Below are 11880 nucleotides of genomic sequence, written 5' to 3' on the forward strand. Positions count from 1 at the left end.
AATAGTGCTCCGATAAATCTTCCGCATTTGAAAAAGCTCAGCGGAGTCAGAGGCTCCTACTTAATATTTGGATGGGAGAACACCAGATAATATCAGGGCTCTAGAGCAGGGGTAGGCAACCTTGGCTCTTTTATGATTCATGGACTTCAACTCCCAGAATTCCTGAGCCAGCTACGCTGGCTCAGGAATTCTGGGAGTTGAAGTCCATGAATCATAAAAGAGCCAAGGTTGCCTACCCCTGGTCTAGACTGATCAAAAAACATCCCGGATTTATACAAGATGATTGGCAAGAAAACTCTAGTGCGCCTGACTCGAGTTGAATCACTATTGAGGGCTTCCCGTCGAAGGGTCCTGACTCAACCTCAGCTTACGGGTCCCCTGAGTCAGAGGCCCTTTTACAGCGCCTGAGGCCGTTTCAGCTGCTGGCCGGCTTCTCCCTCGCTCCGAGGCGGCGTCCCTCCCACGCCGAACGCCAGAGGGCAGGCGGCGCACCGCGAAGGCAACCCAAAGCATCGGCCCGCCGCTCTGGCCCCATCGATAGGGGCGGCAGCTCTGGGCTCGGCTTCCCAGCCCTTGCTCTCGGCTCTGGATTAGTGAAACTGGCGACGTGGGACAGTCCCCCCGGCCCGGCCCCTTCCCTGGGCGCTTCCAAGCGGGACTCCGGCGCTCGGTTGGGGAGCGCGACTGCCGGAGGAGAGGGCTGCCTTTCCCGCCTCCCCCCCTCCAAGCGTCCTCCCCGGGGAGCAGCGGAGAGGAAGGGGCGCGCGGGGTGAAGCGGAGGAGGCGCGCCGGGAGAGGGAGGCGGACCGGCCGTTGGCTCGCCGCAGGGGCGGGCAGCGCGGCCGGCCGGCCGGCGGGGGGCGCGAGCTGCGCCTGTTCGGCGGCCCTTCGGCTTCCATCCCTGCCTGGGCGGCGACCAGAGCGGGCGGCGGCGGCGGGGTCATGGCTTTGCTGCGGGCCCGCGCGCTGTACGACTTCAGGTCGGAGAACCCGGGCGAGATCTCGCTGCGCGAACACGAGGTGCTGAGCCTGTGCAGCGACCAGGAGATCGAGGGCTGGTTCGAGGGGGTGAACAGCCGCGGCGACCGCGGCCTCTTCCCGGCCTCTTACGTGCAGGTCATCCGAGCTCCGGCGGCCGAGCCGGCGCTCCCGCTGCCCGCGCCTGTCCCGGCCCGCTACGCGAACGTGCCGTCCGGCGGCTTTGAGCCCCTGGCGGCGCCGGCGGCGGCGGCCCCCGCCTTCAACCCCCCGCCCGTCCAGCATCACCAGCTGCCTCCGCCGGCAGCCGAGCCCTTCCAGCTGCCTCCGCCGCCCGCCTCATCGGGCTTCTCCTCCTTCCAGACGGTGCGCTCCTACGGCGGCTCTTCTTACCAAGCCAGCCAAGGCAGCGACGACGACTGGGACGATGACTGGGACGACAGCTCTACCGTGGCGGACGAGCCGGGCGTCCTGGGCTGCTCCTACCCGGACTACGAGAATGCGGCGATGGGAGGCGGCGGCGGGGCGGGCGGCTCTGCCAGCAGGTATTCCCTTTCCACCCGGTCCGATCTGTCGCTGAGCTCCCGGAGCAGCCAGCCCGGGGGCCCCTTGCATCACCCGGCCGGGGGCGCCAAGAGCTCGGCCACCGTGAGCCGCAACTTGAACCGCTTCTCCACCTTCGTGAAATCCGGAGGCGAAGCGTTTGTGCTGGGGGAAGCGTCGGGCTTTGTGAAGGACGGGGACAAGCTCTGCGTAGTTCTGGGCTCCTATGGGCCCGAGTGGCAGGAGAACCCTTACCCTTTCCAGTGCTCTATTGAAGACCCCACCAAGCAGACCAAATTCAAGGGCATGAAGAGCTACATTGCCTACAAGCTGGTGCCAAGCCACACAGGACAGCAGGTGCATCGGCGCTACAAGCACTTTGATTGGCTGTATGGCCGGCTTGTCGAGAAGTTCCCGGTCATCTCGGTACCCCACTTGCCAGAGAAACAAGCCACGGGGCGTTTTGAGGAGGACTTTATCTCCAAGCGCCGCAAGGGCTTAGCGTGGTGGATGGACCATATGTGTAGCCATCCGGTGTTGGCCCAGTGTGATGCCTTCCAGCATTTCCTCACTTGTCCGAGCACCGATGAGAAGGCCTGGAAGCAAGGCAAGCGCAAAGCTGAGAAGGATGAGATGGTGGGTGCTAACTTCTTCCTGACCATTAGTGTCCCTGCTGGTGTCCCTGCTGCTCTGGACCTGCAGGAGGTAGAAAGTAAAGTCGATGGCTTCAAAAGCTTCACCAAAAAGATGGATGACAGCACCATTCAGTTGAACCAGACTATCAATGAGTTTGCCCGCAAGCAGGTTGCTGGGTTCAAGAAGGAGTACCAGAAAGTGGGACACTCCTTCAGGGGCCTCAGCCAAGCCTTTGAAATGGACCAACAGGCTTTTTCAGTTGGCCTCAATCAGGCCATTGCCTTCACCGGGGAAGCTTATGATGCTATTGGTGAACTCTTTGCAGACCAACCCAGACAGGACCTGGACCCAGTGATGGATTTATTAGCTCTGTATCAGGGACATCTGGCCAACTTCCCAGACATAATCCATGTCCAGAAAGGTAACGTAAAGCTTTCATTGTATAAATATGCCTTTTTAAAAAAACTGATGTAAATGGTATGGACACAGATCTTTCCTGTTGTTGTTTTTTATTTATTGATAAAAATATCCCAGATGAGTGATTTACATATATTTATTAAGAAATACAAAAGTGTTTTGAACTGTACAGTAATAGCTGTATTATTGCCTAGATTTCTATCCATTAGATTCTTGCATAGTTGTGACACAGGCTGTGTTTTCTAGATTTTCTGATCTTTTGATTTCACTGCTTGTATGTACATGGGCACACAGAAAGAAAGAAAAAATCTGTAAACTGAGAATAAGTTTCTTCATCTTTGTCTCAGATGATGTACATTTTAGATTGCAATCCTACATATATTTAATTAGACCTGAACTCCACTAAACATTAAAGTATATACTTTATTAACAATCAGATGATTTTTACAGAACCATGAGATTTCAAGTGATGGGATGGAGGATGGGGTTATCATAACTAGAGCCAACTACATACTCATTTTTCACTTGCAAAAATTTAGAAGTATTTACCATCTTAGTTACTATGAATATTCTGGTACAATATTTTGTGTGTGTGTGCGCATGCATGTGTGTATTGGGGAGGGGGAATTCTCTGACTCCCACCATCCTGCCCCCAGTATGTATTTCTCTGCTTCAGATGCTTAAGGCATGAAGAACCTTTGTCTTTTATCTTATAGATTTTAGCAAGGAGGGAGATGAGACCTCTTATACCCCCAGCTAGGTGGGAAGCTCTTGACCAAATTTTTGGATCCTTTAATTCAGGAAACTCCTAATGAATCACTCAGAAATTAATAATGGCCAGCAACAATCACAACACAGCTAACTAGGCATATACATGACTAGAGATAATTATTGGCTCCTTTTCTTTGTTATTTTCATTTAAATGTGAAGCTGCATATTTGTTAATGCTGGCAGATATATTTTGAATGTGAAATCTCTTACAAAGAAGGGAGTTGGGGAACAGAGAAGAGAAATAGCTGTGTGTTTACATGGACATGTGAGATCCATCCTTCATCTACCTGCATTTTTTACTTATTTTCCTTATTTCGTTAAGTTCATTGTACCCCCCCCCCCCCACTCTTCAGTAAGTTTTGGGTAGTTTACAAAACATAATACTTAGTAAAAACAGTTAAAACCATAAACAAAACCAGAGCCCTAACTAAAAACAACCACAGTAATAGAGACATGCTAGCACCATACACACAAACATTAACCCCAGGCCTATTGTTGTCTGCCTAAAATTATTTAGATTTCACAGCCAATTGAAAAATGATTTCTTTCTTTTAAATTTAAATAATAGTTGCAACTCATGCATGAAAACTTAATCACACTTTCTCTGGCTTCATTATCATAGTATGGTTGCTGCTACCCTGTATCTGACACAAATCACAGATTCTTCCTGTTTCTATTCTGTTCAAGTACAAGACTGAGAACAAGGCTATTGAGCCATTCTGGGCAAATGCCAATTTGTGTGTGTCTGTGTATGTGTGTGTGTAATCTGAGGCAGTCATGGGCTCTGAGCATCACCCATGGATGCTCAGCTTACAAGAACAGAGTAAGCAACTCAAGTGATCAGATTGGCTTTGGGGAAATACAAAAGTGCATCAGAAATCATATTTGGAAAATAAACAGTTCTGTCCTTTTATGTACTCTGCCTGTGTGCCTATCATTAGAGTCTGCTACCACGGCAAAACAATAACATTGCCAGAGAATGATTAAATCACATGTGAATGATAGCAAGAGACTAAGAGTAGATCTTACTGTTGCTTGCTTAGATTCAGAAGAGGCAGAATAGAAGGGGAGATCTCTAGGTTTGGAGAGAAGAAGGTTCCTCCCTTAGTGATAAAAATGTTTTTGTACAATAGTATATATACTTTGGCTTCTTTTCTGAGAAAAGACTAAAATTCAGAAGAAAAATTGTAAGGATACTTTAAAAATGTTATATTTCTTTAAACAAAATACTGCTGTAAATGTCTATTAATTGAATTCATGTACAGCTTGAAGCTCAAATACCTTATTGTTATTTTAAAATATTTTGTTTGATTTACCATGAAGGCCTGATACTCTTTGTAGCAATTGAGGCGCATCTTCATATGTTTTTATGAAGGAAAAATAAGCCACAAATATCTTAATCAATTTCAGTCCACATATGACTTGATTGCCTCATCAATTATTTTTTATTAGCTGGGTAACTATCTTTAGGATAGAATCCAGAGTTATGTATATTATAAATCTGTTATGATTGTAAGTAGTAAGTTCCATTGATCTAAATTGGTCAGTATGGAAGATTTAATTTGGATTTGAGTCATATTTCTTGGCTCACTGTATTTCTGTTCCTGTGTATTCTTCCCCAAGGATCCGTTTCTGTGTTTAGTTTCTAGGAAGTTATGATAGTGAAAAATTACATGAATTCTAACGTTTTGTCATTAAGAACTCTTCTATGAGAACTTTGTTCAGATAAATTTGTAAAGTTAGTTTTTATTTATAATGGTATGTTTGTCATACTTGTATATGATTTCCTTTTCAGTTTTAATCTGCTAAATAAGTAGGAAATGATAAGGGGAAAATCCATCTGTGGCTGGTATTGGGTTTGATTTAAGGGATTTTTTTGTCATGCAGATGGAAACATTTGATGTAACAAAACATTGAGAAGAAAGAGAAAGGTGATACTCAGGCTGTTGAAATAAAATCTCTGAGGAATGTGAAGAGACATTTATAATAGTTTAAACACTTGAGTGATTCAGGTTTAAATGCAAAATATATATTGCAATTATTAATACAGTATTTCAGCATTAGAAACTTATTCATGTATGACTGTAGCAAGACTATTGTGATTGGATGGATGGATGAATAAATAGTGATAGTGCTATCATTATCGTTCTAATTTAAAATTGGAATCAATATAGATTTTTCAAAGACAAATTATTTGATTTCTGTAATATAAAACTGATAAAAGACCACTGTCCTAAATATTAGTTTGGATATTCTCATGTTTTTTGTGGCATCGTGACAAGAGAACAAGAAAAGCAATTGAATTGCTTTCCGCGGTTTTTCTTTCTTGAAGAATTTTCAGAATAAGCCAACTGTAGGATACTTGCTTTAATCAAGTAATGTGATCTCTATTACATTTCAGTGCTATTCTTCAGACTCATTTAAGGTAAGGCCTGGACAACCAGTGCCAGTGTGATTAGTGTTTAAATACTATTACATTACAGCAGTCTAGCACAAAATGACTTGATACTGTTCATTCAACCACTTACTATTTGAAAAACATCGAAATATGGATATATATTTGCATTTTTGGTATATATTTGCATTTTCAGTAATGTGCGTATGTGTATACATAGGTACATATACCTAAAATAATTTTTTAAAGATTTATTTTTTAAATTACAAGTCGCTCACATTTGTGTTAGAAGCACCAAGGCATTTCCGTGTTGAAAGGATTAGCTGGTAACATCACCGTTGCCCAGCGGACGCCCAGTTGGAGCTCCTTTTATGCCCCTGTTAATGTGCCCACCAAAGTGGTACCTATCTACCTACTCTTTCGAATTGCTAGATTGGTAGGAGCTGGAGTGAATGACGGGAGCTGACCCCGTCACGCACCAGCACTTTGGTCTCAAATGCGGGCTTGCTAATCGTCAACCCAGTGTCTTAACCATGTGAGCCAACTTCAGATTACAAGTACAAACTACAGATTTCAGTATTGTATAATCTGACATTGCCAATCACTTGATAATTGATTAAATTGCTAGTTGGGATTGGACTATATGGGATGTCAGTACCTTTGGTGGAGGAACGTTGACCCATAAAGGAGGATATTTGTAGCTTAGAGTTGCAATGAGGGGTCCTTGGTGTTCTCTGAACTTGGTTGCTTTCTTTTCTTGTGTTCTTGCAGACACTTCATTATTCAAACTAGGTAACATCATCAGTGCGCTGCAAGAAAATGACCCAGTTTAGAGAGCCCCAAGAACATTGACCTGTTTTGACATTCTTTCACAAAACCCTGAAGACCTGATTTGGCCAACGGGCCTGGGAATTGATAGATTGAGTGCTGTCACCAGTGGGGTAGAGGTTTATTGCTATTTTTTTATATGGGGTTTTTATCTTTGTAAGCAGCCTGGAGTCACTAAGAGTCAGCTGGGCAGCCATATAGATTTTCTTAAATAAATAAACATGTCATATCAAATAAGGTATGAGTATTACCTTGAAAGAAAAACCAATAATGGATGTTTCCAACTATTAGAAAACTTGCTTTGTAAGTCAGCCCATACTAGAATTAATCTACGTTGGGACAGTCATATTACCTGGGACTAGTTCTGTTAATATTTAGAAATTGCTGCTGAAATGTTGTCAAGGGGGTCTTTTACCCCTCTTTGACCATAGCATATAAATACTATGTCTATATAAAATGTTTTGCAGAATGTATTTATTTATTTTATTTTTAAGAAAATTTATATTTTTATAAGATTGCTCAACTCATTTTCACTGAGTGAGGATAAAACCCATAAAAACCAACCCCACCCCCACCCCTGACATCTCAAGACAGAGGTCACTTGCTTAGACCTTCACAAATTGCATCTTGTAGAGCTAAAGAGACAGCCTGTAATCCACATTCTGTACCTACTTTGCAGTCTCAAGCAGATTAGCAAAAACAAGAACAAACCATATTTAGTGAGTTGATGGTGGACTAGTATGCACTGGGCACAGCAGTTTCTGCAATGAAATATGATGATACCAAAGTGATAAGTGTACAGTGTAAATATACAAATGCTGCCCTTATATAGTTGCATCACGACGTCTGCTGCAACTACATAAGTTGTGGCATTTGCATGACTGCATCATCTTGTTTCGTCCATGGATAATCATGATTGTGTACAGAGTTTTGCCTTTTAATGGCAAACTAAGCTGATAAGATCTAAATGCTAAAGAACGTTTCAGTGTTTTGCTCAAATCCGCATATAGCATAAGAATTTGTCAGTACATATACTCCTCATCTAGTGGCCACAATTGGCACCAGCAATTTGGTTGTTAAATGATGCCGTCACAACATAAAATATCACAATTTTACAATTTTATTTCAGCTTTCCTTTTCTTTAGAGACCTGCAAAGGTTGAAAATGTGGGTATCAGTGACAAAGTTACTTTTTCATCACTGACATAACTGGAATGGTCAACATCAGAGGCAGTCACTAAATGAAGACTACCTGTACTGAGACTCTAAGGATCTGAGATATTCCAAATTTTGTATTTTGTTAATTATATTTTAAAATCTGCAGTATTCTTTATAATTTCTGCAGTGATGTTATAATCAATGAAGTGCTAGACTTGAAGACAGGATATCAGAATTCATATTACTATTTAGACATGAAGACTGCTGACTTGCCTTTAGTAAAATTAAGGGATAAAAAACTGTATGTATTGGTATGTTAAGCTATGATTTCTGGTGTAAAAATGCAGTTGTAATTCTTTTAATTCAAATTTCAATGTGCTCCTCAGTATTTGTATCCATAAAGCAAGAACATCTTTTAGTGGGATTGTATGGCAAGGACAGAGGACAGTTGTGCTACCCAGGAAAAGATGGATCACTGAATGAGTGAACGAGTACTGTCAAGTCAGTATTAACTACCTAGATAGTTTCCAGAATAATTTGCCTTCAGACTGGCCTTTTAACCCTTTCATGGTATATTCACTGCTGTCATAACTGAATCCATCACTTGTCACTGGTCATTCTCTTTTTTTCCTTCAACTTTTCATAATTATTTATTTCCACATAATGATATGTCCAAGCATTACACAAGTTTAATAAAAGCAATTAAAAAAGGATAATGTAAAGTTAGGGCAGAGTATTTACTATTATTAATGCTAGTACTGCTGTCTAAGCAGAGCTCAGTCAATCCCTAATTTTGATGTGTTGTAAGGAATGAAGTAAGTAGTAATATTGAAGAGCACAAATGATAGGAAAATCTAATCAAAGTAACAATTCATAATTGAGCCTATTCATAGCCAGTAAGGTCAGCATATGTTCCGTGTGCTTATTTGTATCTCATTGGGCTATCCAGCAAGTTATCCTATAAACAAAGGTCAGACATGTTTACAAAGTATTATAAAGATAAAGTTATTTATCTCTACTTTATCTTGGATGTGACAAATCCAATCAGTTGTCACCAGTGCTGTTCATCAGCTTTCAGATAGAGTATCTTTTACCAGCTAAAGCAAGTTATATCTATTCAGAGATTCCCCAGTCTCAGTTACTCATGCTTTCACCACTTTATTCTAATGTAAGATTACCTTTGACAAAGGTCTGCACATAGATTACTAATTAGGTTTTGTTTTGTTTTGTTGTATTTGCTGTTCTTTCCAATTCGGTTAAAAGTGATGTTACTACTACGGGTCCCCAACTGCAGGGCTGCAGCCTGTTTGGAACTGGTTCGTGCAAGCGGCAGGCAAACATGCTCGCATGTGCAGCTCCACTTAGGTGAGCAGTGCGTGTGCAAAGTTCCATTTGTGCAAGCGGCGGGTACGTGCACCTGCCACTTGCGCAATTGGAGCTGCACACACTCACATTGGAGCCTGCTGCTTGCACAGAATCATCCCATCTGCCCCCTGCCACCACTGGTCCGCAAATCTAGAAAAGTTGGGGACTGCTATGTTACTACCACTATTACCACTAATAACAAGAAGAGAATTGGTGTTAAACTTTTACCATATCTTGACCATCAGTGGTTCTTGAATAACTGCTTGGTTTCCATATACAAGTCCTCAAAATCAGAACTTTCTATGAAGGGTGTCCTGTTTACCATCTGATATGAGGGAGGTGGGCTATCAAAAAGAATATATACTTGTTTAGTAGCACATTAGCCTTGAAAATTCTTAAGAGTTCAGTTAACACATACCTTTCGCTCTGTTTCACGCTGTAAGAACTTTTATTGATGTAAGTTCTCTAACTTTAAGTTAATGTTATTTTTTGTTGATTAGAACAATACTTTACCATTGTTGTTTTTAGATTTTAATTTTAACATGAGATTGTGATTCAAAAGACATATATGTGTAAATAAAACTATTATTGCTTAGCTATTTCTAGCAACAGCTAAATTTTGTATTTCTTCCTTCTCTCCCTCCCTCTCTCTTTCTCTCTCTCCCTCTCCTTCCTGCCTTCCCTCCCTTGCAGTCTTTCTGGAAAATCTTTGAATGCTGGAAAGAAGTAAAGGGAAAATTGTGATTGAACAAAGTAATTGTTCTGAAGCAATAACAATGGAAGAATCATATACATAAGATGGTAGATATGTTTTCCATTCCTGTCCAAATATGAAAGTTTGGACGCCTGAACCTTTCATGATGAGATGATATTCTTGTTCTAAGCAATACGTGTTGCCTCATCTCCATCTATACTATTGGCTATACTTTTTCCTCCCCTTTGTCTGTCTGCTTTAATTCAAAGCTTACTGAGTTGCAAAGCAGGAATCTGCTGTGCTTAGAAAGATAGAAAGATAGATCAGCACTTTGACTCTAGGATGTTAAAGGGTACCAAAGCTATCCACTACTCAGGGCTATCTAGCACCATTGTTTATCAAAAAACCAAAACAAAAAAACCTTGGTGCTTAATGGAAATGAAGCTGATATTAAATAAGCTATCTGTGCAAGGTCATAGAGTTAATTAAGCTATTCTGTATAACTTATAAATAATTAGGTCTTGAGAAAACTTGAGAACTTCCATTTTAGAACAATAAAAAAGATAGGATGGAATATTTGCCATCCCCAAACTTGACATACTGTTTTTCCTGAACATTCTGACACACAAGTGTACTTTTATATACTTCCCTTTTTTCATGTAGGGTTTGGGTTTTGTTTTTTTTTGCCAATGGGAACAGCTGAACATATGTTGACTACCGCCCCTTGACTATTTACATCCACATTTTTTTATTTTTTACTCCCCCAAATGCCAGAATCTTAAGAGAAAGACAAAGTCCAGATTAATGTTGGCTTGCCAGGAAAGATCAAGCTAGAGATCCTCATTCAAATTTTAACTCTAAATGAACCATTTATAAACATGCCCTGATTTGCTTAACAGCTCTTTCTGAATACAAGTGAGTACAGTTGGGAGGATGCAGTAGCACATTTGCTCCTTCAGAAATCAGCCAGGTAATTTTAGGAGAATTTTCACTAGATTTCCCTCAGATTTTGACCACCTTTACATGATATAAAGTAATAGATATCTGTTGGAGATCTAACTGGTGTTTAATATCTGTATTCAATTTGTGTTGTTGATATGACCAGTGCCAAGAAATGTGGGGGGAGAACTGGGAGCTGTGGTTTACCTCCCACTTTGCTTTAGGTTCATTCAATGGCAATCCAAAACCACTCAGACTTTTCATTGCCAGAGTTCAGAAGTTTCACATTAAACCTTGTTCAGATACAATATCATGAAATTTGAAACTTTGATTGTTAGGAAATTCTGGAGCAGACTAGTCGGCTGTCTGAGAGAAGAAATAACTCCATTTAGATTAAATTGGATGCAGGTAAACAGCTTAGCCATAGAAGAAGACACATTCCCTAGAGCTGCAACAAAATCCACCTCAATCAAACAATAAAGATTTATGGAAGAAAATATAAATAGAACAATGAAGAAAAAAATCCGAGTATAATGATAAAGTAAATAAAATCTTATACTGGAAGAGTGTTCTACCTAACTCTAGATAAAGTAATAAATTATTCTATGCCAGTAGACCTCATCTTTAAATAGAATCTTATGTATCTGCCTTATTTGATGCAGAGAATCAATCAAAAATTCTGGCTGTCCACAGGAACAAAGAGAAACAAGAACAAAGCATTTTGCAAAGCGTTGTGTACAGTTCAGGTGATAGCAACAGCAATAGCACTTAGACTTATATACCACTTCACAGTGCTTTACAGCCCTCTCTAAGCAGTTTACAGAGTCAGCATATTGCCCCCAACAATCTGGATCCTCATTTTACTGACCTCGGAAGGATGGAAAGCTGAGTCAGCCTTGAGCCAGTAAGACTCAAACTCTTGGCTATGGGCAGAGTTAACTTGCAATATTGGATTCTAATCTCTGCACCATCCAACCATCCTGTGTCCACTGGGGAATAGAGTACAGGTAGTCCTCGTCTTACTGCCACAATTGAGCCCAAAATTTTGTGTTGCTAAGCAAGACAATTGTTAAGTGAATTTTGCCCCATTTTATGACCTTTCTTGCCACAGTTACTAAGTGAATCACTACAGTCGTTAAATTAGTAGTGTGGTTGTT

General features: G+C 41.5%; 1 protein-coding gene across 1 annotated transcript in view; it reads left to right on the top strand.

The window, feature by feature from the left end:
• The first annotated feature begins 942 nt into the window (after window positions 1-942).
• Window positions 943-11880, top strand: part of SNX18 (sorting nexin 18) — a 19596-nt gene continuing 8658 nt past the window's right edge. Inside the window, exon 1 of the mRNA XM_015822881.1 lies at window positions 943-2578. Within this exon, the coding sequence (XP_015678367.1) occupies window positions 943-2578 (1636 nt within the window). The remainder of the gene's footprint in view (window positions 2579-11880) is intronic.

The sequence above is a fragment of the Protobothrops mucrosquamatus genome, unplaced genomic scaffold, assembly GCF_001527695.2.
Source record: "Protobothrops mucrosquamatus isolate PMUCROS unplaced genomic scaffold, P.Mucros_1.0 scaffold1715, whole genome shotgun sequence".
NCBI classification, from domain to species: Eukaryota; Metazoa; Chordata; class Lepidosauria; order Squamata; family Viperidae; genus Protobothrops; species Protobothrops mucrosquamatus.